The following is a 24,253-nucleotide window of genomic DNA, read 5'->3' as shown; positions in this document are numbered from 1 at the left end:
AAAGTGGGTAGGATGGGGAGGGGAGGAGGAATGGAAGGGGTTTTCCAGTTCTCAGGCTTTGATTGTATGTGCTATGAATATGAAGGTTTGAAATGAAACACCCAATAAAATGAAGTTTAAAAAAATAAAATGAAGAATTTGAAAGTTTTAAGCTTTATTCTTTTTTTTTCTTTTCTTTCAGTAGTAGCTAATATCTGGGGTTTTCATTGGTTCGTTCTGCCTTTGCAGTGCAAGCCAGCAGTAAGCCGAAGCAGGTCCTCCAGTTTAAGTCTAACAGTTGAAAGTGCTTTAGAGAGCTTTGATTTCCTGAACACCTCTGACTTTGATGATGAGGATGGTGGTGGTGTGGAGGTTTGTAATGGTGGAGGAGGTGCAGACTCGGTATTTTCAGATACTGAGATTGAGAAGAATAGGTAAGTTTGTAGTAACTGCCAGCTGTGCTTACGCCAAACTGATACCCTAGCTCTTTGTCGCTAACAGGGGATCCCGGTGCACACGTTATTCAAGGAAGACTTGAGTAATCCTTGATGAGTTCATAGGGTCAGAGGGTTCCCCGTGGCTGCTGCATACAAAATCTTTAGCTTCCAGGATCATTTTTTTTCCCTGTTGAAATATATGCAATCTGTCCTCCAAAGGAGAAGGTTAAATTAAATTAAGCTGACATCAATACTGGCAGAGCCTCTTCCTTGACATAGGTTTGGACCTGGCTTTCCTTGGATGCAATTACTAATTCCTCTGTGGTTTTTTCCCCCCTCCCTTTGTCTTTTCTCTCTAGCCGAATGAGTCTTTGCAGTGGATTAAGCTTGTCAGTAACAATAACACAGGGCCAGATTTAAGCAGCATGGTGTAGGTTTCCTTTGGAATGTAAGAGTGATGACTGGTACTCTGTTCATGGCCCTGCGTGTTACCTGCCCTTCTTTCATCACTTTTGGTCTTTCTGAGAAGAAAAAAAAAACAAAAAAGAAATAGCTGTGGTGTTTGTGCTGTGGTCTGTCATTGTCGTGTGACCTTAAGATGCTGTGTTTCAGTCATTAGACCCTGAAAGCATGTTTGCATCCTTGCAGCTGACACAATGCCCAGCAGGCATATAAGCAGTGCTAGAGCTGGAAAAAAAGAAAAGAACGTGGCTCCCTGGCACCCGTTGCTTCCCAACCAGGGAGCTATGCTTCTTGCAGCTTATTGTGGCCTGTTTGAAAGGATTTTGAGTGCAAACAAGCAACCACCGTGCAGTTCCCACCACCACACCGAGTATCTTTTCTCCAGAATATGACTTGGTGGGAAAACAAACTTGGAAAATGGTGTTGCTTACTAAAATGGCACTGAGCTCATTCAGCCTGTGTTGATTTAAGGATCTGGCTTTAACCAGGCGCTTTAGCATAAATTGAACTTAGGCAGCAAAAATGTAAGTCAGTTACAAGCTGACTTGGAAAGCAACTCAAATCTCCTAAGCGAAAGTAGAAGTTACGTTTTCTTTTTTTCCCCTCTGGCTCATCCCCAGACAGTGTAGATTCCTGCTTCCATTTTTAGATGTGTAAGTGTGTGACTCAGTGTAAAGATTGCAAGTGCTGAAACTTCTGAACTTGCAGCCAAATACACTTGCCATCTGGGGATTGACCTCAGGCTTTGTGTTTAAACACATTCGTACAAGACAATGTGGGATATAAGGATTTAAAACACAGTGAGGCCAGCTTTACGCTCTTACAGAAACAATTAGCAAAGCAAGCTGTACAAATTGTGCCTGAAACAGCATATGAAAACATGATGTCCCTGACTCCAGCAGTGGATTTCCTCTCCTTCTGCAACGAGCATTAGGTTTGGTAGCAGGAGGACAAGGAAAGCACAGAGCTGTTCTTAGCAGCTTGGTGCTTGGGATGGCACGAATGGTGCTTAACCCATCTCGACTGAGGAGGCGATTCACCAACAGATGAGAGGAAGCTGTCACCTCCAAGCGACAGTGCCTGCAGGTTAGAAAGGGTTGCTGTTGAGGGCATTGCATCGCTCAGGGCAAACCAGTCAGGGCCCAGAGAGCCGTCCCCTCGGTGGGTACGTCCCTCCGGCGCCCGGCCAGGCAGCGCTGCCCCTTCGCGGTATGATGTGGCTGCTTCCAGCATTGCTGCTTGCTTCTCACCCTGAGTGAGCCTGTCTGTGTGTGTGTGCCACGGCCGTGGCGGGCCCTGCACTGACCGCTCCTCCCTTCGTCCTCCCCAGTTACAGGACGGAGCACTCGGAAGCCAGAGGGCACCTGAGCGAAGCTCTCACCGAGGACACTGGCGTGGGCACCAGCGTGGCCGGCAGCCCCCTGCCGCTGACCACGGGGAACGACAGCCTGGATGTCACCATAGTTAAGCACCTGCAGTACTGCACGCAGCTCATCCAGGTACCAGCACAGCTCCTCTGGGGAAATGTGGGGTTTTCCTGCAGGCACCTGTATGTGTGTGCCTGTAACGTGGGGTACGAGCAGGGTCTGGGCTGCTCCTGGGAGGCCGTGTGAGCACAGCGCTGGGACAGCACCTGTGTGGGGTAGGACAGTGACACGCTTCACCCCCAGCCCGCTGGAGCAGGTCTTTTTACAGGGACATATAGTGATAGGACAAGGGGAATGGATTTAAACGGAAAGAGGGGAAACTGAGATTAGATATTGGGAAGAAATTCTCCACTATGAGGGTGGTGAGGCACTGGCAAAGGGTGCCCAGAGAGGCCATGGCTGCCCCATCCTTGGCAGTGTTCAAGGACAGGGCTTGGAGCAACCTGGTCTAGTGGAAGGTGTCCCTGCTCATGGCAGGGGAGTCAGAACTAGATGATCTCTAAGGTCCCTTCCAACCCAAATCATTCTGTGCTTCTATGATTTCCATCCTGGCAGGGCAGCCCCTGCTCTGGGTTACAAATGTCCACTGGCTTCACCATGAGGTCCTAATGAAACAGGCCCCTGATTAAGGCAGCCCACGTCTTCAGTGGTAAACCAGAAGCCCGTGGCCCCACTGAGACAAGGCCTCCATGTTCAAGAGCAGAAGTGAATTTGTGCAAGTGAGGTGGACTGTCTGCAACAGACGCAGTGAAGGCAGCACATGACAGCCCCCTGACACATGGCAGACATCAAAACTGTCTGTTCATGCTCACAGCTAACTAGCACAGCGTTTTAGAGCTGTTCTTTTTTTGGAACCTGAGCACAGGAAAAGTGATTTTAAACCTCCAGCAAAAGTCACTTCAGCAAGCAAGAGCTTCAGGGTTTTCCTGGGAATCAAAACATACTGCAACTTCCTCTTCGAGATTATTTGGCTCTTCCATCGTAGATATAATTAGCTTTATTTTCCCAAAGGCCCACTGAAGCAATAGAGAGCAAGCCAAATTCCATTACCTTTAGTGCTGAGCTGGACACTGCTGACTCACAAGTATGAGAAAAAGGGAGGGTTTTGGTTTAAATGCAAGAGTACACAGTACATATTCAGCTAGGGGAGGTGAGCTCGAGCTATTGTCCACACATGGAGCAGATTGGATATGAACAATATTTATGTGGACTGCTGAAGAATGACGTGCAGATGCCAGCAGCAGGGAGAAAGCACCAAATTAATAAAGGCACCTGAGTAGTTCATCAGAGCTGAAATGGAGAAAGAGAGACCATTGGTGTGCCCCCAGGCAGGGATGTCCTGGAAGTCTGCAGCCTATATTATGTGAAAGTCAGACTAATATTCTGTTCTGGCTTTAAGGCTTATGATGATAGATTCCTTTAGCTTTGCAGAGTGCATAAATCAGAAATTACATATGCAAATGGCTGCCTGGATAATCAAGTGTCTGGATCTGGATGTAGGTGTTATATGAGATATAAACAACAATGCCTATCAGCCACGACCATACAATATCCCAGAGAAAAATAACTTTCAAAGTTAAGGAGACACCATGGTTCCAGGGCAGTGAACTTGCTATTGCACTTCAGTTGCCAGGTGTTTTTTCTTCTGAGGTTGACTCCTTCTCCTCTCTCCCCATTTGTCTCCACCAGCAAATTGTGTTCTCCAGTAAAACACCTTTTGTGGCAAGAGACCTCCTGGATAAGCTGTCCAGGCAGATCCTTGTGATGGAGAATATCGCGGAGATCAGCAGTGAGAACTTGGGAAACATCACCTCCCTTACTGATGGTAAGAGACAGTTTAGGGGGTGTCCTTCTGAAAATGGTTTGTTTGGGCATGCATGCCTGCTGAAATGAGCGCTGTGCAGAGCTCACCATCACTGGAAGAGATGCCACCATAGTAAGGGCCAACTCATGACTCACCAGCAGATGTAGCAGTTGCTGACCACAGCAGGTCAGGGACATTATTCTGTCTTCAGCTCTGGTATCTAACCAAACAACTGAGAAGAGAAAGAACTTCTTATCCTGCCTGTTGTGCAGAAGATGCACAGAGGTCCACCACCACTATAATGGAGTGGGGATGCTGCCGCCTCTGAATAGCCAAATTCTTCCTCCACCTTGCTTTCCTCTTTCCCAAGGAAAGGCAGGATCTGCCTTATAACTATGAGAGGCATAATACAACTTTTTTGAACATTTTATCAATTTTATTTTGTCATCTTTATGAAGAATTATTTAGTTATTTTTCCTGTTGATTCATCTATTTTAATGCACTGGAAGAATTTGACAAGCACATAGTTACCCTTGTGAACACTCTGACATGATACATAAATACAACATGGTCTATTTACTTTGTTTATCAGAAAATGAAAGCAAGATTGAGTGACTTACCCAAGGCCACAAAGCAGTGCTAGGAAGGGACAAGTCTTGTGTAGAATGCTTGTGGAATTTCCCTAGTATTTTGTGGTATTTAAAAGGAAGAGACGTGAATGCCCAGAACTGGATCAGGAGCAGATTTTCTCACATCCTGCTACGGGAAACAGAAAAAATGTGTCACAAAGTTGGGGTGAGCACATAAGCACACTCTGTAAAGGTAATGGCACAAGGCGACGCACCAAACAGTAACTGTCTATCAGTAGGTGAGGTTTCCTTTGCTCTTACCATCTTTTCTCTTCTGGAAGTTGATGCTTCTAGCACTGTTTTGTTTCATTGTTCATATTGTCTTTTCCTCCAGCAATTCCAGAGTTCCACAAGAAGCTATCATTGCTGGCTTTCTGGATGAAGTGTACTGGCCCTTCGGGAGTGTATCACACATCTGCAGACAAGATGATGAAGCAGCTGGATATCAATTTTTCCACCACTGTGAATGAGGAGTGTCCAGGACTTGCAGAAACAGGTACCAACTACTGCAGAAAAAAGTGTCAGTTATCAAAATGGAGAGCAGTTGTGTACTTTGACCTTCATTCATTTGACCTTCATTGCTTTGTTTTCTGAGCCCTTGGAGGTCTGTTTCATCATAGCTTCAAGATCTTATTTTAAGTCTAATGCTACAACTCTTGAAACAGTTTTGGCCCCAAATAATGAGATCAGAATAGGAGAAAAAGGTGAGGTCAGCAAAAAAGAAAATATGGTGATGTTTGTGATCTAATGATGTTTATGAGCTAATTGTAAAGTAAGTCTATTCCAAAGTACAAGCTGAAGTACGAATCCTCACACGTAATTTTATGTGTCTGCATAATGTCCATGCCCCATTACAGTGCACTGGGGATGAAATTCATACCCATTCAAGTGAGTTTATATGAAAACAGGCTCCACGTCTCAAACTCCAGCTATACAGACTAGCTGTCTGTGGGACAGAACAGGGAAGTGGGGTGACTTGCTCAGGAGTGAGCACCTGCACTGCAGAAGCCTACCCAGAGCATTGTTTTCCTTCCTGCTCCATGCTACAGTTCTCACAGACAGTGCCTCAGACTAGTTTTCTTCATGCCACATGCTCACGCAGGAACATAAAAACAAGCCAAGCCAACAGCCAAATCCTGTCTCTGTGAGCATCGCAGAGAGGTGATTGACAGTGCATGTGGATACGTGTTTAGTGATTCAGGATATTGTTTGGGTAGAAAGAACACTGTACTGATTGGATAGGAATCTGCATTAGCCATCAGTAAACTGGCAGAGGTTCATCCTTACAAAGATATCCTCTGGTGATAAGAGCTAGGCAGGGAGAAGGTCTGCCTAGCTTGTAACCTAGCCACAGCTGAGGTTAGAAACATTGGGAAGCATCTGGCTTTGCAAATACGGTTCCTTCTTTCTGGCTGTAAAGTAGACTGCAGCATTTTGCCAGCAGCTGTTTTCCCTCACTAATACCTCCCTTTGTCCATGACTGCCTGCAGTCTTCAGGATCCTGGTGTCTCAGATCCTGGATCGGACGGAGCCTGTCCTCTACTCCAGCATGTCCTCTGAGATCATTACCGTCTTTCAGTATTACAACTATTTTGCCAGCCACAGTGTTAATGACCTTGGAAGCTATTTGCTGCAGCTTGCAAAAGAAGGTAGGATATATAAATTCTGGTGGCTAACAGGGGGGTCCATTGGTGTCTTTCTGAGTTCAGCTCAAAACAATTCAGCCCAGAGGCTAATTTTACAAACGAAGGGGGCAAAGGAGTTGAAGAAGTGCCTTGGATAGTAAGTCCAAATGCACCTGAACCCACTGAAAGAAAGGAGCTGATGCAGATACATCCACAGTCATTTCTATTTCTAGTCAAATGGGAAAAACTATGTTGAAAGTTAGTTTTTAGGAAATGGTTGGGAGGTTTTCTGTGCCTGCCTGGATGACTGGATGACATTCCAGTTTTTCACTGTCCTTAATGAAGAGACCTAAGTGATTCTCAAGAGCCAAGGCATCACAGCACTTCTGTGTTTGACAGGCTCTGCCATTGAGAGCCAAAGAAAAGCAGGCGCTTCACAGAGCTCTACAGTGTTCTACACTGCAATCCCTGGCCTGCCAAATTTGCTTCTCTGAGAGGGAATTGGAGGAACCTTGCCCAGTTTTTCATTATTATTTGGGCTTACTGGGGAGTTTTACTAAAAAACCTGGAAGTAAAAAGGTATTTCAGCCCTCTGGAACAATAACACATGGCTCTGGGTGGCGGACATCAATCTGCCTAGGAAAAGCTCTCATAAAGATGCTCTGGAAGTCACTACCCTGACAAGGATATGGGTTTCACTTGTTATGGAGAGGATCTGCATCTTCCAGAAGAAAGTGAAGATTTGATAGGTAGGCCCTTAGCTCAGAGTAGGCGTTAAATGCTGCAGTGTCCCACCTAGCCCATCTATTCATCTCCTTTGGAAAAACACGTGGGAAACCAGCACAATTTACAGCCCAAACAGTTCACTCCCCATGCAGACACTGCAATACTGCAATTACTCAGAGGGGGATTTTTTCATGTACTTTGTCTGCATAGTATAAATTGAGGATTGCTGGCAGGGAAATCTGGGATATTCAAAGCATAAAATAAATAACAAGGACCCTTCTCCTGCAATTCTAGCCTCTGTGGTTCAGGTGCTGCAGTCAGTGAAAGATGGAAAACTGCAGCAAAATGTGGCCAAAATAAACTCCAATAACCTTCCACCACAGCAAGAAGTTTTGAGAGCTTTGGCTTTACTTCTCAATGAAAATAAAAATGAAGTCAGTGAGACTGTGGCATCACTTCTGACAGCTACTGCAGAAAACAGGCACTTCAGGGAGAAGGTAAGTGGCAGAAAATCATCTGTCACATGAGATACCTGTATCGTCATGATGTTTTTTCTGCCTAAGTGTCTCAAACGTCTACACATATAAAATAATTTCTCCAAGCTTGATTTAACTTACCCTAGGGGGATTTCCCATCTAATTTTTCTGCATATATGCAGGTCTGTTTCTGTCATTACACCAGTCTGCTTCTACCTGTCATTACACTAAGCAGGTACTAACCAAAACTGAGGTACTTACCGACTGCTGTGCTCTCCAGGTGTCTTACACACTTCAGCATTTCTGCTGGCCTGTCTCAGACTTGGCTTCAGCCCAAGGCTTCAAGGCAATAGTCCTCAGCATCACCAACATGCAAAGAATTAGGTCTGGGATTTCTGTATTTTTTTGCAAAAGAGGCATCTATGGGACCTCCCACCATTTCTGGGAGGGATGGACTACCTTGAGCAGATCTGTCACAGGTATACAGCAGCAAACAGGGCCAGATTAAACCCAAAAATGAAAGAGAAGGGAGAAGAAGAATAAGAAGAAATCAGGGGTTGGTTTCTACTCCTTCATGGCAGACCTTTCCCAGCTATCCTTCTTGTTCCCTGTCAGGATAGAGCAAAATAAGAGGCAATTGGAAGAGGATAAGTACTGGAAAGAAGGCAGAGAGAGGAGATAAAGGAGCTCACTCTTCGCTGCTCTTCTGTGTAGATCCAATCCCCTCTATGCTTGCCCTCCCACTTCATCTTCCAGTTTTACAGCCTCTTGGTATCTCATTCCATCCAACCCCAGCACCATGGAGGCAGCATCTCAGGTGAAATAGAACTTCCTCCTGGAACAGGCATGTGTAGGTGGTACCTAGCTCACTGTTTGCAGGAAGAACCACAGGGTGCCTTGTGTGAGGGCATTATGCAGCCCTGTGCTGCAGTTGAATTCAATGTGCAGCCAACTGTTGCTGAGATTTGCTGCTCACACTGGTTTGTTTGCTCAGCAGTACCTACTAATTTCTAGGGCCACACAGTGAAGTGGTCTAGCAGCTCATGCTAACCTTATAATAGATACCTGCAGTCCCCCTAGGCTCCATCCCAGACTGTTCATTACTACCTCTGCATTAGAGAGACCATCTCAAGGGTCAGCTCTTGAGCTATTTAGACTCCAAGGCCCATTTAAAGCTCTTTGGCAATTTATATGGAAAGGCTCTCAAGGATGCCAGACTGTGCTTCTTGCTTTCACATGAACTGTTCCTCACCAAAAGCTGGCCTGAGATTACTAAGGAATAACTAGTGGCCTGGCCTGCAGACAGTTCCCTATCTGCTGTAGGGAATTACCCCACCATATTACCTGTAGCAGGTGCTGTGCTTCTCCATCCCATGTGCTCACTTCAGCAATCCCTATCCCTTTAGCAGGGCAGCAATGCCTCCACGTTCCTTCTGCTCCATACAGACACAGACATTTTCATCACTACTCTTCTTTATCTTTTTTCAGGCCTTGATTTATTACTGTGAAGCACTAACCCAGCCCAACCTCCAGCTGCAGAAAGCAGCTTGCTTGGCTCTAAGGTTCCTCAAGGTAAAAGACAATGAATTCATTGTGGTTCTTGGCTTTACTTTAAAGAAAGGATATCTGAGAGGTACAAACAGCAAAATAGGAATTGCAACAGCAGCAGCAATAGTGGTTTTGTTTTGCATTCCTGCACTGCTTCCTTTTACAGATACTGTACTGTTTAGGAATGGTTTAGAAGCTTCATGGCAAAAACAGCCGGGCTCTGTGATGATGACAAAGTTTATCTTACCTTTTGCACTTCCCAGGCTACTGAGAGTATTAAAATGCTGGTCACACTCTGCCAGTCTGACAATGAAGAGATCAGAAAAGTGGCGTCCGAAACCCTGCTCGCCCTTGGTGAGTTGCCTGGTTTAGAGCAGGATTAATTTTCCTTTTTGACAAAGCAGTATGTAAGATACCTAAGTTATGCAAGCATAAGACTCTAAATTGAAACAAAGCTTTACCTAGAGACTTGAACAGACTAGAAAATATATATTCTTAAATATCATTCATTTCGAAAACCATGAAAATGAGCCAGAAAGAGAGATCAAATTGTGTGAGCCTGGAGGATGAAACAGAAAATTAAAAACAGCAAAGGAGAAATTGACAAACAGAAATAATTCATAATGAATTTGAAAACCAAGCAGCACTGAGGATGCAGGATGAGCAGACTGCCTGCTGCATCTCATAAAACCCCTCTTGGAGATCCCCTCCTATCAGTCACCCTTGTAGTGCCACAGTCACACTCTCAAATGCCATCAGCACTGCCAAGTGTTCATTTATATGCTTATTTGGGCAGACCCTAGCCTGCAAGTCCTTCACACCATAACTCAGGCACCTTGCATCGACCCTCATTTGTCCTTGAGACAAGAGATACCCTGTTCATTAAACTGTAATCTAGCTGCATAGCAGCGTGTGACTGCAAGCGTGGCCGCACAGTTTCAGGGCATCTGTATTCAAACCACTACAGTTTCAGGGCAGTAAAGTTGTATTTTAATGGCCTTTATATCACGCATGAATTTCTACTCCATGTGTGTGCCCATCTGTGATTTTAGTTCTGCAAACCCTTCAAATATACTCTCTTTCATTCACCAGTTCAACAGGAATTCACTCTGCTGTTGGACGTCTCAGTGCTCACTTTATAAAACAAATAGTGCAGTGACACTTCTGAAATCTCTGGGAGATCTCTAGACAAAACAGAGAGCTTTTTGGTTCCTAATGGCCAGTTCAGCACACTAGGCTCAATTCTATCTTGAGGTACACAGAGATGACAGTGCCTAAGAGAAAAGGGTTTGAGAGACACAAATAGTTAAATCTAGCAAATAGACTGCTTCTTGGGTTTCAGTGGTGTAAGTGAAGAAGTGGCTAGACTCACTTATTTAAAGTGTTAGGAAGTGAGAATTGGGTAAGCTTTATACTGTTCAAAGTAGAAATAGATAAATATCATCTCCCTCAAGTATATCACAGCTGCAACTGAGAACTTGACAAGTACCACAGGTCATTTGGTAAGCCAAGGGTACAGATAGTGTCATCTAATCATACAAGTCACATCTGCGTCTGCTTTGCTGTAGATAAACCCAGGAAATTACATGAGAAAGTAAAATAATCTAATATTCAGAGCACGCTTAACTTTTCCATTTAATTTCTGAAGTTGCCTTCAGCAAGAGGAATTTTAAGGGGAAGAAGTTAGTGGCTGAACAGTACTTCCTAACAGCAGAGAATCCAGTATTTTAAATGTTGTAGGGCAATGACATAATACATTGTTATGCGTTAACATTTTGCATCCAGGTGAAGATGGAAGACTGGCATATGAACAGCTGGACAAATTTCCCCGGGAATTTGTTAGAGTTGGAAGCCGCCGTGGAACTGAAACTGCCACAGCTTTTTAGGTGGAAAAGCACCTGCCTGCACGTGACATGCATTGAAGTAGGATGAGGCTGCGCTTCAGTGTGGGGAGCAGAAGGAAGACTTTGAAGAATTCTAGGAGAAAGCCCTCAAATGTAGCAATTTACAGACTTCTTAAGGAAAGGCAACATTTAAAATCCAGCTTAAGTGTTCCTACTGGCTCCTCTTTGCAGCTCATGATGGAACAGCTGGATGCTGAGGAGCTACCCTGACCGATCAATAACGTATGATGTAATCGCAGCTATTCAGCCTCAACACACTTCTGTGAGTTTTTAGAATTTGGCATCTTCATCTGTTTTACTGAGTATTGCATTTACTTCCTTGAAGTTGTTGTGAAAGCTTGAGATGTGCGATACTGTATCTAAGAAGGACAAGTCGGAGGCCACCTAAACAGGACAGCAAAGAAGCCTTCTCTTGGCGTTCCCACCAACACTCCAGCAGCAAGGAATACCACTTGGCCTTTTCATTAATGAAAGACAGAGCAAGTTTCTTCAAGTTTTGCCTCCAGAAACAGCATGAAACACCCTGGGAGGTGTCACTTTGGTGACTCATTCTAAATGCCTTCACTGGTCTTTTATTTCCTTTCTCTTGCCCTCCAGCAACAAGCTGTTATTAATGCAGAGATTTGTGAGGGGGATCAATCACGTAGGTTTCTGAAAACTAAATGAAAAGGTAAAGTGCATTTATTTATTCCAGGAAGGAGTGAATACAGCTAATTGAACGAGTCCCCAAAGCCGTTTGCTCCTGTAAGTTGCAAGCAGGCTTGGATTTCATACACTCTAATTAGTGGATCATAGCTTTTTATAGTCATTTCAATACAAAGAACTAGAACAAGTGGACCTAGAAGGCAGTAATAAACAGAGGGTGAAGTGAATGCGTTTCCCCCCTCCCCACTGCAAGGATGAAAAACAGCGAGTACTTTGAACTGTTGATTGTGAGCCTTAAGTTAACAGAGGAGGTGAATAGAATTTAACAGAAGAGTGTTCCTGTACTGTGTTCATTATGCATGAAATGCTATTTAGATGTCAGTTGAAGTATCCAAATTTGCATAGGCTACATAGAAAAGATTGCAAACAGTTCACATCAAAAGGAAGCCTTGTGCGCCAAACACTTGGCAGGCCAGGGCCCTTTTGTTTGGGTTTTTTTTTTACTGTGAATGTTACAACAGTGTACATATCTGTATATTTATAAATACATATTCTTCCTTTAATTAAAAAAGTACATTTTGTACAGTTCAAAATGCTTGTTTACTGAGGAAGATCGACTCTTTTTGCAGCAGGTGAAATAGCCATGTTATGGTTTTTATACCACACCTCTCCCATCAGCTGAATTCTTCCAAGGTGTCCTTTTGTACTGACTTCTGCTTCCTTTTTTTTTTTTTACTATTTTTTTCTTTTAGTTTTGTGGCATTTGTACTCACCATATTTCCTATCACATTTAAGTTATAATAAAGATTATTTTTTAATTACTAAGCACATCAGTCCATATGTATAGTCCCTCTTTCTATCAGCAGCCCCTCTCCTGTGAGGCTCATCCTGCGAGTCAGGTCCCAGGTAGCTCTTACGTTCACTACTTGCAGCTGGATTTGGGGACAACCATTAGGTCAAAACTTTATGACAATCTCAGTTTAGCTAAATTATATGAAGTCACCTGATGATTTCTTACAGCATAGAAAAGATTTGTGTTCCACACCAGATCAACTTTAAGGCTTAGAAGAACATTCAAGTCTTACAGAAACATCATAACAAGTGAACTACATGTAACAAGGACTGCTGCCTGAGGGCAGAGGACTGCAACTTCTGCAGGGGTGAAAAGGCACAGCACTACCTTGTGTTCTAATATGCACACCACCTGCATTTCCTTCTTTTTGCTGGACAAGAAGGGAGCATGTGGCAAATTGTTTTAGTAATTGAAACAAACACACAAGCCACAAAAGTAGAAAAAGTAGAGAAGAGATGAAAGTATAGTGAAAACAGCTGCTGTTATCTGTACCTCTGTGAGGTGAACCAAAGCACTTCCTTCAAAAAGCCAGTTTTAAACCCAAATGCTATTTTGGAAGACAAGGGGAGGACTGTGCCCTCTCAGTGTTCGTTCCTTCTCTGGTTGCTTCATGCATGTGTGCAGGCCCTTGCTTTCACCCCAGAACATCAGCAGGAGGTATACAGTATTTAAAAAGAAGATGAGAATGTTCTTATATTCCTATTTCTGCCAAAATCTCCTACTTGTAATATATACTGTCAGTCAAAGGTTTGCTTGTAGTCTGCTATCACAGCACAGAACATGATTTTGTTAACACAAAAGCCACAATGCCGCTGGTTATAGGTGCTACCTCCTGAACTGTCACTTCAGAAGGAGCAGAGTTCACTTTCAAGCAAGCACTAGCACCCTACACTTCTAGCTAGTCCTAGTTTAAGTTTGGAGCAAACCAGCTTTGTGTATCCTTCAACATAATCAAGAAAGGCGTCACAAGGACTAGTGGAAAATATGCTGAAGAGGCTCCAGGGCTGTTACCAGACTTTCACTGGCTACTTCTTCCTTCTGTGAAGACAGACTCTTCTCAGACAGATGACACCCCTTTTCCTCTTTGCAGACATTCAGCCCCATGGCACAGACCTAGGGAATGCAGAGCTGCCTATAGAGCAGAGCCAAAGGTGCAGAGAACACAAGGCTGATCATACGTACAGGTACCATGCCAAGTGGAACGTATAGCTACTTTTATCTCACTGTAGTTTAAATCCACCTTTAGAGAAGTCCATTAACCTAAAGCTGATCTGCTACACCATAACCATTAAAAACCACGTACACAGCTCCTATGAACCAGGAAGGTCCAAATCCTCCTGTCAATAAAGTCAGTGAGGAAATTCACAGGAATTTAAGTGGGAGTGGTTAGACCAAATTCAGTTCCTGTTGTGCTGAGACTGACAAGCTTGAACCTGGGACACAGACATAGAGAGGCTAAATTTCACTTTGAGTGTTAACCCTGTGTTAGAAAGCTAACAAAGACTCATGCTTTAACATGATTCGTGACAACATATAAAATCACATTCTCAATTTAAGACCAAAACCAAACAACATCCCCATGACCCCAGGGTAACAAACCCTTGAAAAAGTGAACAAACTCTGGAAGCTCCAAAACCAGAAGGCAAATAAAAAGGAACAAGCACTATATTTGTCTCATAAATTACATGCTTTTATGCTTGCAGAGCTGACAGTGCTGCCCCTTACTACCACACTAATGCAAAACCTCTCCTTTGTAGGACAGGAAAACACAGATCTGTAGAGGTGAACATAGCAAGAAGGACGCTTACTAATGAGCAAAGAATGAACCAACAGGCAGTAATTGTAAGTTACACCTTCCATTAGATCAGGTTGCTTAAAACTCCTTCCCTGGCACCGTTCAAGGCCAGGCTGGAGGGGACTTGGGGCAACCTGGTCTAGTGGAGGGGAGTTGGAACTGGATGATCTTTAAGGTCCCTTCCAACCCAAACCATTCTATGACTCTATGACAAATCCTCTTTCTCAGGGCTGCAGCAGGTTGACTAGAACAAATGTAAAGGTCTGGGCTGCCCCAGAAAAATACTTTAGGAAGAAGTTGCTGTACTGAAGTAACTCGGTAGTGCAGACTAAGGAGACAGGGAGCTAATCAGGAAAAGCACACTGGGAAAAGGGGTTTGACTGGTGCTGTTGTGGGTGGCATATTTTCACTTCATGCTTTTCATAGCTATGGTGGTTTTCACCACCCCTGCCATGCTGTTATTGTCTCTGTATTCTGCCTGGTAGATATAAACCCATAGTACCTCTATATTACTCTAGCTACAGCCACAATGTAAGTTGGGCTGCCCAGAGCTTCATGCTACTATTAAGACTCCCGTCCCCAGTATACCTTCAGATAAAGCATCCACTATAGCTTTACCCTATACTGCAGTCTGTTATATCCAAGTTAAACATTCAAAATCAGGAGTCAATACAATTGCCAGACTACATATCTTAAGTACAGACTCCTGCTATTGCAATAGAATTATCCCAATAATAGGATGCATAGCACCCTCTCCAAATGGCTGCAGTATCCCTGAGGGTATGACAGAGGTATGGTCATATACCCCAGGGTTTAACCTTGAACACAGCCAATCACATTCCATTTCAGGTGTCAGATTTCCAGAGCAGCACCAAACTAAAGTTTCTCAGAACACCATTAGCACTTGCTGATGTGTTGTCACAAGACTGGAAAGAGGAGTTAACAATACACAGTGAACATTTTCTGCTGCAGAAAATCGTAACAATGCAATTCAGTCTTGGGAACAACAGAGCATGGGAAACACACAGCCTTGGCAGATTTGCAAGCCACCTGCTCAGAATCTCAAAACCAGTTCTGAAAATAAAACCGTCTCAGACACCCCTCAAGGAAGAATATATGAATATGCATCCTGCTTCCTTGCAAAAAATTGATGACCAAAGTCACTACTTATGCAACACATGGCAATACTGTGGGCCCTCACGTAAGCAACACAATGCCAACCACCAGTTTCAGTTGTTCAGTCGAGTAGTTATTACAGTCCAATTCACTTCTCCATGCGTTGTCTTAAGTACAATGGATGTTTACACCAAAATTGTTATTTTTTTTGCTAAACCAATTAAAAGCTTTTCCTCTCGCAAACATCCACCTCAGTTTGCTTGTCCCTGAACAGCAGCTCCCTCTTCAAACAGCTGATACCTGCAAATGGCCCATCTCTTCACACTTCAGTCTTACATGTCTAAAATTGCCCTGTTGGGACACACTTTATGGGAGAAGTGCTGGAATGCAGCAGGAGCATCCTACTTCTCAGCTGCCATAGAATACTTCAGGGAAAAACCAAGATTGTGGCCATAGTCCCTCCACTAAAAAGGAGTCAGCATGCTGGTCAAGCTGGTGCACAAAAGCATTTATGACTTCTCAGAAAGAACCACATTATGCAGTTAGGTTATAGAAATGGTTAATTTTATTCTGCTCAACAGAATGGTCTCTGTAATTTAGCTAGATATGAAATGTCTTTGTCTTCAGTGATGCTGATTTTCAGATGTTATATAGCTATGTTTCAGTGGTAAATGAATTTCCCTACATAATTAAACAAAGATAAAAGGTCAGATGGTTGTAAAAGAACTAATTACATAGATTTCTGTACAATTACTACACATTTGACAAGCCTTTCACATCTGCATACAAAGTTCCTAGGCTATGTAACATCATTCTACTGCATGCATGTTCCAAAAACGCTTGGCAATTTCAGAATAAATGAAACTTGTTCCTTTTTGAACATGCTTAAGCAGTGATTAATGCATCATTTTAAACCTTCTGACAACACTATACTTCTGACATAATAGGCCTAGGGGTATTGTTCAATCAAAGGTCCAAAACATGACTGATGGAGACTGAGCATGTACATCGGTTTTATTTCTATGCCCCACTTGAGCTTTTACACCAAGTCCTGTCCTGCACCATCTTTTTTTCAGGAGTTGATACAGCAAACTATTCTGTCTAATGAGTTCAAATTAATAAAACCATAATAACCTTGGTTTGAAGACTTTAGGTGCAGGTTTATGCATTACTACATGGCACGTTTTTCTGATGTAAAAAATTCTTCAATTCAGGTGGTCCAAATGCTGCAATATACCCATCAGGCTACAAGGAAAACTTGCATGATTCATTTTGCACACAATCCATTTCAAGAAAAGTAGGCATGCAGCTACTTAGGGAAGTCTATTATTTAAATAAAAAAAGAAGAAGCACAAGATTTAAGTCTAATAAGCATTTTTCTTGCCCTTCTTGATGGAAATAAGAAAAAGCCAGATGCAGATAATGCATGCAAATCCTGGTTCTAACAGCAGCACCCACATTACAGCAGCTCACAGAGCAGGTGGTGAAATGGTGGAAGACAAGTTGCTCTGTTGCTCTTGCTGTCTCAGCTGCACTGGTCAGCTATTATACAATACTGCTTTCCTCCCTCCTGCAGTCTCTGCAAATGTAAAATATTCCCAATGTTTAAAAATAAAGCCACCTCTGAAAAATGTCTGTTAACTGTGAATACCTCAAACTGAATTGCACTGCATAGTTATAACTAAGGTTTCATGCATTTCCTTATTTACTGTTGTTGAAGAACTGCTGACATTAAGACTGCTTAAGAAACAGAGATAGGAGATGTTTGTCACTTGACAGCATTATCTATTTCTTTTGAACAGAAAACAAAGGTTACTCTACAAAGCAGTCATCCAGCATACAGCTGTTTTCTCTTAAACACAGCATCAGTACAAATTACAGGACACTCCTTTGTCACTATTTCTGCACTGTAATGGAAAGGATTACATCTAAGTATGCTCTAGAGCACAAAACTGTATGATGTAATCCTTTGTTAACAAAGTTCCCAGGAGCACAATGCCTCATGTTATGGCTACCAGATGCAAGATGAAATGGAAGACAGGAGTATCACTTCCTACAATTCCCAAAACATCACAGCTGAAATAATTAGTGAAAAATCTATTAACTTACTGACAGAGGCAGGGAGTTTAAGACATGGAAGGAATCTAGTAATGCCACAGATTTTTTTTCACGCATACCCTGAATCACCCATTTTCACAAAGCCTGATGGACTCATAAGCAAGAATCTCTCCAAGTACCTCTGCCTCCCAAAAGCCACTCAACTTTAAGATCTTCACTAGATAGTGCAATGGCAGCCACCTTTTAAAGCCCTTTAAGACCTTGTTACAGAACTGCTGAGGTCACTCTGGAAAACTGTACTTAACTTGCTTTCAACTGCAAGCATTTTTCACTTCATATGAATGCCAGATAAGATGTTCAAAGTTCCAAAATATGCTTTAAGTTCCTGTAAACCCTTCAGAACATTACTATCTTGGTAAAAAGGTGCTTTATCTCTTGGTAAATAAGAGAACAGTACTTTGAAAACAGATACTGAGTCTCCATTCAGAATAGTTCTCAAGTGCAGGCAGTTGCTTTGTCTGCATGCAATTTTTCAGTACAGCTGCTACTAGGAGCAAGAACACACCACCTTTTCTTCACAAGCCAATAAATGCATTTCTAAAACACACTTTCTACTTAAGCTCTCATCTACAGATCTTGGAAAAGCCTCTCTTAAAAGATAAGAGGCAATCATTTAAAAACCCCAAAAGCATAAATCTAGATTCTTTTACCCATTCTTGACTTTCTGAAGCCTCACCAACAGCACACAGGTTTTATTTTGCTTTATCTACCAAAACCATTCTGTTCTCCAGAATTCTGGAAGTCAAGAGTTAAAAGCTGCCCAGGTATTCACTAAAAAATTTGAAAGATTCCATTTACAGCAGTCACAGCTAACTTAAGTCTAGAAGAAGCAATTTTCCATTCAAATAAGAGGCAGTTTTAATAATGCAAGGATTTATTTATCAACTTTCATGTATCATGTCAGACCAACTGATATTTACACAACAATTTCAAATACACAGTATTTGCATTTTATACAAGCAACTAAGCACAGCCTGTGGGAAGTTTTGGATGCAGTATCCAGGCACCCTCACTGCACATAATACCAGTTAAAACCAACATCTGTAATGCTTCCACAAGAGTTACCTATACCTGAGAAGTTTTAGTATATCCTTTCAAGAGGAAGTCTGCAATTAAAAGCCACATATATAAGCCTATTTAAAGGTTGTCATTCCTGTTGCAAATTATTTGTTTCCTTTGAAGCAAGATCTGATATACTGCCCCGCACACCACATGATACTTGTGATGGTCCTTCCTCAGAAGCACTGTCTGTATCATCTGCACAGTTAAGCTCTTCATTTTCTTGTTTGGACTGCTGTAGAGCCAGACTCTCCAGTGCCTCAAGACTGTCAGGTGCTTGCCCAGATAGCCCCTAGGAAAAAAAAACAGATGCTTTCTACTTAACAGTGAGTGAAATAAGAATGTGCATATTAAATTAAGCAAGTTAATTATCATTTGGAGATTGTTGTGTAATTAAAACATTCCTCAGTCACAAAAAACTTAGGACACTCTAGTTTAACTCGAATTGCTACCTCTAACTCACAGACCGCATCTGCTGCTTTGCTGACTGTTAGGTCTTCCTTAGGTTTTACGTTAGGCAACCTAAAATACAGGAAACAGCTTTCCAAGTTAAATAATATTATAGTACTATATAGGTTTAATTTTAGAAAAGTTACTATATAGCAGATGAGGCTCAATTTTTAAGCAGAGATAATGAAGCTACATTAAGTCTAGATGAATTACAAGACCCAGCAGTTTCTAGCACTCACTAATCAAATTAAGAGTTCCTTATTTAAGGTGATCTATGGAAGAAAAATAGGACTTGAAGAGGCTGCTCTTAAGACTTCTGGTTGTTTGATGTATCACTTAAGGCTCATTAAAGCCTCAGAAGTTAGTGTGAACCACTGAGGACCTGTAGAGAAGTTTCCAAGTATATTAGTTCTTTAATTCCTTAAGTCATTTAACTTCTGCATGTGGGTTAATCATAACAAGCAGCACTCCCTGAATACCAAGAAAAGTAATTCAAGTGTAGCAAATTAGTGGAGTCTCTCAAGACTGAGCTAAATAACTGAACTAAAAACTAACTTGTTTACTTCAAGTTGCTTGCAATAATTTTTCATTTTATTTCCACCTCTTCAGTCTAATCAGAACCAAAGTATTTGCCAGGCATCCAGCTACATACTCCAATTGAGAGCTCAATCCCTACAAAAAACACCTAGCTGGTAATTGTAGTATCAAGGTTCCATAGCTATATATTTATGACAGCTTCAGAGGCTATTACAATCTACTCCTGTTAGAGTCATGGAATCAGTGACACAATCACATACCCCCAAGGACTTCTTAGAGGAAGCTATTCTGAAATTTACAAGTTCATGAACACTACAGACTTCATGCATTAGACCTTTCCACAAAAACTGGCAATTCCTCGGTGAAACCTTGACTTTAAAAAAGCAGAGGTGCTTCCTTCTCCCTTTTGCTGGTCCTCTTCATGTGTCCTGGTTCCAAGTTTAATTCCCCAAAGGGCACAACCAGTACAAACACTTGGTTTAGCCAGCAGCCTCACAGAGTCTATCAAGCATTTGAATTTAAGTCATCTCAAAGTGAAAAAGAACCCTTCTTTCCCTCATCACCAGCTGTAACATGCAAAGCCTGTGCTATGACAATAGGTTCAATCTTCCCTTCAGGAAACGTCCCTCTTGGTAGTTTCTTGTTACCCCTGTGGGTTCCAAAGTGGAAAAAAAATAAATCATCTCCTAAAAGAGACTCTATGCCTCTGGATTAGAGCAATCCTGCAGGAAACGGGTAACTTAAAAGGAGTGTTCTGGAAGCACACAAAAAAAGAAGCCATGATTCACTAAAAGTATCTTTGCTGGTTTTTCATTTTCATTCTACAACTGAAAAGTCCTGTAAGTACCTCAATCATGCTGGTCATAAAATGCACGTGTTCAGCAAGGGCCATCAGCTCTTCATTTTCTTCTTTCAGGCGAGCAATTTCACCATCTTTCTGCTCAATTTCTTTGTGCAGCTGAGTTGAAATAACAAAATATTAAAACAGAAAGACACTAGCCACTAGTAAGGGAGTTGGTTATCTTTCATTAGCTACCTTTTCATTTTCTTGAAGTACTTCATACAGAGCCTTTCTCCTTTCTTCAGCCAGTTCCTTCCAATACTGAGGTGAAGGACTTTCTGAAGGAAGAAAACTACAGTGAGCCTGTGCTAAGACTGAATTCTTGGGATCACTTTAAGATATCTAATTTGTACACAAGTACTCCATAAACTGTGATAGTAAGAGCTCATTCCATGTATTGCTTTCCCAGAAATTAGTTGCAAGTTTACAACTAGAAACATAAGCTTACAGAAAAGAGCTTACAATACATTAATGGCTATACAGATGTCCGTATTTGCAAATGTCAGTCTTTTAACATGTACTTCATATCTTTCTAGAAGACACAAGTCTTATTATCAAGTTACTGTCCATATTGGGCTTTATGGTTCTGAGAAACTGCACACACTGCCAGAACAGGCTTTCACCTCAACTTCGTCACTTGAAAGCTCATAGCCAAGCCAAATAACGAGCTACGGGACTTCTTAACACTGTTGCACACATCACTTCTCAGCTACTGGCAGCCAAACTTGTTCTTAAGCATTGGCTATCTACACTGTATTTACCACTGTATAGAGAATAAGTATCATTAATTCCTGCTAGGCATCACTAAAAAAAACACCACAAAGCCCACATCCAACTGACAAAAGGAACAGCATTTCAAGTTCTATTCCAATAGAAGTGTAAAATGTGCAAGAGAAGATTTCAGGAATTACCACATACCTTTTATCATGAGATCTATGGCTTCAACAGCATCATTAATATTTTCACTTTCTTGCTCCTTTACCACAGACACCCCAGCTTTACAAGCCTTTGAGGTTAACTTGCATTTCCTTTTGACTGAAGACTTCTTCTACATAGAACACAGGCATGTTTAACTTCAGAGCAATGTTTCAGCTTTTCTTTTTTTTTTTTTTTTAAAGACTCATAAATCTGCTCACTATGACTGAAAAGTCCTCGTAAGCCCTGCTTTTTTCATATTATAGTTCTAATTTACAGACATCTTCCTTGATACCCATAGGTTTAACAAAAGAAAAATAGCAAACATTTTTCTGACACACTTAGAAATTGCTAGTTGTTAATATTGTTAATTATTAAAACAATAGTAAGCTTAAGTTGTGTCGTACTTATTAGCAGATTAGGTTTTTCAATATACAGTTAAGAGCTCAAAAGCATTTCACTAAAAGTAGAAATAATTACACATCTATCTTTTAATTCATACCTCATTACGTCTGCCAACCAGGCAACCTGTTGCTGAAGGCTGGATCATTTTAAGAGTCCGTCTTGGGGCAGCACTGCTTGAGGTGTCTGTGAGGTACTTCTAGAAAGAAGAATAAAGCTTCAGACATTTGCCACTTACCTCTCCATGGAACGAAGCTTCTGAATTTGTCATGTTTCTATTAAGGTTACATATGGTTTGTCTGATCAAAACAAAAAGATGACACCCTAGCCTATGTTAAGGCTTGTGTAAAGGAAAGCTAGTTATCTGTAGCAGAGATGGATCTTAATCACATGAAGCTATGCTCAGTCCTTGTCTCTGGGAAACCCTTCATGAAGGAACCTGAAAAGGTCTTCCAGCAGAAATATTCCACCCAGATTTCATGGCAAGTTACAATGCAGGGACACACAAGCTTTAGCTGAAGCTCTCAAAGTTGTATTTGACGACAGCAATCTTACGACTTCAGGGGACACAGACAAAAGTGACTGCAACTGCAAGTTTATGTGGCTAAGTCCCAGGCAGTACCTGCTTTGATTACCTGTGAACACACCCTCAAGTGGTGCTCATTTATATATGGGTTGCTTTGATTACCCATTAAAGGGGATCTAAAGCTTCCTTGCTTCGATCCAGATACACTATTGTTTTGTATAAACAGTATGTTTATCATCTTTTCTGTCATGCATAAATACCTCTTTCCTGCATTAAAGCTTTCTGATTGGGTTGGTTACACAGCCACCATGAGATAGCAAACAATGGCAGACAACCAAGCAAGAATAGCCAGAGTACAATGCCATACCAGCGTGAGAAAGTTCCCGATTCACGCTGTACTTGAGATGACAAGAGCTTGCATTTCCCACGGTAGTTTCTGCCACCAATCACCCTACTGTTAAACTAAAGGCCAAACAGTAACTGCTGTGGGAATAGGAGGCACACCGTATCAGACACTGCTTGCGGCTATTGAAGGTTAAAGTTAAGCATACTCTGCCAAGAAATTATTAACCAATACCTAAGTTAACACGCTGAAAGCACAAAGAGCCACACTGAGAAACTTATACCCTAGAGTCACTACAAAACAAGATTACCATGTGTATAAGTCAGACTTTACAATCGGCAATTTTCATGAATACCAGAGGTTTTCATTACAATAACTCTACTCCTCATTACAGAAGACTACTAGCCTCTATTTGTATTTGCACTATTCCAATTAGGGCCTACATTAAAAGGTTTAACAAAGGAACACTGTAAGAAGAGTAGAATAGGTATAAATTTTAGTAACTTCTTATAAGCCACCTCTTAAAAAAAAAACAAACTGTATTATTTAAGCATTTCCACCAATTCCACAGCAACTATGAATCCTGAAGGTGACTTCAAAAACATAACTGCCTGCATGAATACTTCAGTTACAGCATGCTCAAGCCAAGACCGATTTAACTCTTCAACCCTATTTAAGGGCAGACTGCAGAACCCACTCTACACCTCCTTAGCAGCCAAACTCATACAGTAACCAAATTAGGGCAGGTAGCCAGTACCTAAAAACCAAAGTCACGTGGAAAGACAGCACACTCAGTGCTGAAGCAAAAAGGACTTGTTGAGCAGTAAGAAAAAAAGCAGCCTTAACCTCGTATGCCCAAGCAAGACAGTGTTCCCAAGCCACATTGCCTGCCATGAGGATACCCAAGCCAACAGGTCATAAGTCAGGTGGAAGCACATTGCAAGACCCCTTCCTATTCCTTCAGTGGACATGAAACTCCTGTCAGAAGGAACATTTCCTTCAGAACTGAGCACAAACCGCAGAACAAAGAAAATCCCATGTTTGAGATACTCTTGATAACCTTGTAATTTTCCATCCCCTATCTGCCCCATATTCTAGCTTCAAGACTTTAAAGCCTATACCTGCAAAGGTCCTGTTTTGTCTGCGTTCTGTTTCTGTTTCATTTTGGAATCCATAGGATCACTGGAAAACAAAAAAATTATTAACGCTCAGCTGCAACGGAAGCTGGGGGACACTAGCTACAGGACACTACAGCATCCGCTCATCAACTTTTATGGCAGCATTAAACATTCAGTCATGAGCCACGCGGCTCTCGGGGTCCCCTCCCGAAACAGGCACTGGAAACGCAAAGCCGGAGGACACGCCCCGCGCCGCTGACACCGTCTTTACCACAGCAGCCCACCACAGACATCACCACGAACCACAGTCACGCTGTCCCTTCCTACCGGGATGAGGAGTGGCAGAGCTCCACAGCCCCACGTCCAAGATGGCGGAGGGACGCCCCTCACCCTCAGTCCCGCCAACCAAGCCCGCAGCGCCCCTCCCAGCCGGCCGCCGCGGCCAATGGGGAAGCGAGACAGGAGCCCGCCAAGACCCAAACGCCGCCATGAAAACCTGCGCCCACCTCGCTCCCAAA

The 24,253-nt window shown here is 42.3% G+C and overlaps 2 protein-coding genes and 1 long non-coding RNA gene across 8 annotated transcripts in view; 1 reads left to right on the top strand and 2 right to left on the bottom strand.

The window, feature by feature from the left end:
* The window catches only part of RIPOR2 (RHO family interacting cell polarization regulator 2), a 64,862-nt gene extending 52,372 nt beyond the window's left edge, over nt 1-12,490 (top strand). For all 5 annotated transcript variants that reach the window (XM_061364695.1, XM_061364691.1, XM_061364693.1 and 2 more), the window contains 9 exons: nt 229-413; nt 2,209-2,377; nt 3,995-4,130; nt 5,073-5,234; nt 6,229-6,387; nt 7,384-7,586; nt 9,054-9,137; nt 9,377-9,467; nt 10,899-12,490. In XM_061364695.1, coding sequence (XP_061220679.1) covers nt 229-413; nt 2,209-2,377; nt 3,995-4,130; nt 5,073-5,234; nt 6,229-6,387; nt 7,384-7,586; nt 9,054-9,137; nt 9,377-9,467; nt 10,899-10,999 — 1,290 coding nt within the window. In that variant the 3' untranslated portion in view covers nt 11,000-12,490. The remainder of the gene's footprint in view (nt 1-228; nt 414-2,208; nt 2,378-3,994; nt 4,131-5,072; nt 5,235-6,228; nt 6,388-7,383; nt 7,587-9,053; nt 9,138-9,376; nt 9,468-10,898) is intronic.
* Nucleotides 4,139-10,318, bottom strand: LOC133218341 (uncharacterized). 2 transcript variants are annotated; one of them, XR_009727104.1, is made up of 3 exons: nt 10,203-10,318; nt 5,000-5,244; nt 4,139-4,868 (listed from the first exon to the last, which is right to left on the bottom strand). It is a non-coding gene; the product is annotated as an uncharacterized LOC133218341 (long non-coding RNA). The 2 variants fall into 2 exon arrangements; XR_009727105.1 differs by lacking the exon at nt 10,203-10,318 and adding an exon at nt 7,827-8,028.
* A 5,910-nt stretch (nt 12,491-18,400) lies between the features above and the next one.
* Nucleotides 18,401-23,931, bottom strand: GMNN (geminin DNA replication inhibitor). Its single transcript, XM_061364689.1, has 7 exons — nt 23,887-23,931; nt 23,739-23,799; nt 21,849-21,947; nt 21,350-21,479; nt 20,627-20,709; nt 20,438-20,548; nt 18,401-18,895 (listed from the first exon to the last, which is right to left on the bottom strand). Exons 2-7 carry the CDS (start codon nt 23,790-23,792, stop codon nt 18,692-18,694), a joined length of 681 nt encoding a protein of 226 aa, XP_061220673.1. The 5' UTR covers nt 23,793-23,799; nt 23,887-23,931; the 3' UTR covers nt 18,401-18,691.
* Between the last annotated feature and the right edge of the window lie 322 nt (nt 23,932-24,253).

The sequence above is a fragment of the Neopsephotus bourkii genome, unplaced genomic scaffold (genome assembly GCF_033783945.1).
Source record: "Neopsephotus bourkii isolate Nb327-2 ecotype Australia unplaced genomic scaffold, CSIRO-AGI_Nbou_v1 NB_1248, whole genome shotgun sequence".
NCBI lineage: Eukaryota > Metazoa > Chordata > Aves > Psittaciformes > Psittacidae > Neopsephotus > Neopsephotus bourkii.
The sequence above is the reverse complement of the archived record's forward strand: the minus strand, read 5'-3'. Positions and strand labels throughout refer to the sequence as shown.

Coding starts and splice junctions, on each gene's coding strand:
- GMNN (XM_061364689.1), bottom strand. CDS start 23,792: ATGGATTCCAAAATGAAACAGAAACAGAACGCAGACAAAACAGGACCT. Junction 21,480..21,848: donor TGGTTGGCAGACGTAATGAG/GTATGAATTAAA, acceptor TGTTCTATGTAG/AAGAAGTCTTCAGTCAAAAG. Junction 20,710..21,349: donor CATAGATCTCATGATAAAAG/GTATGTGGTAAT, acceptor TTCTTCCTTCAG/AAAGTCCTTCACCTCAGTAT.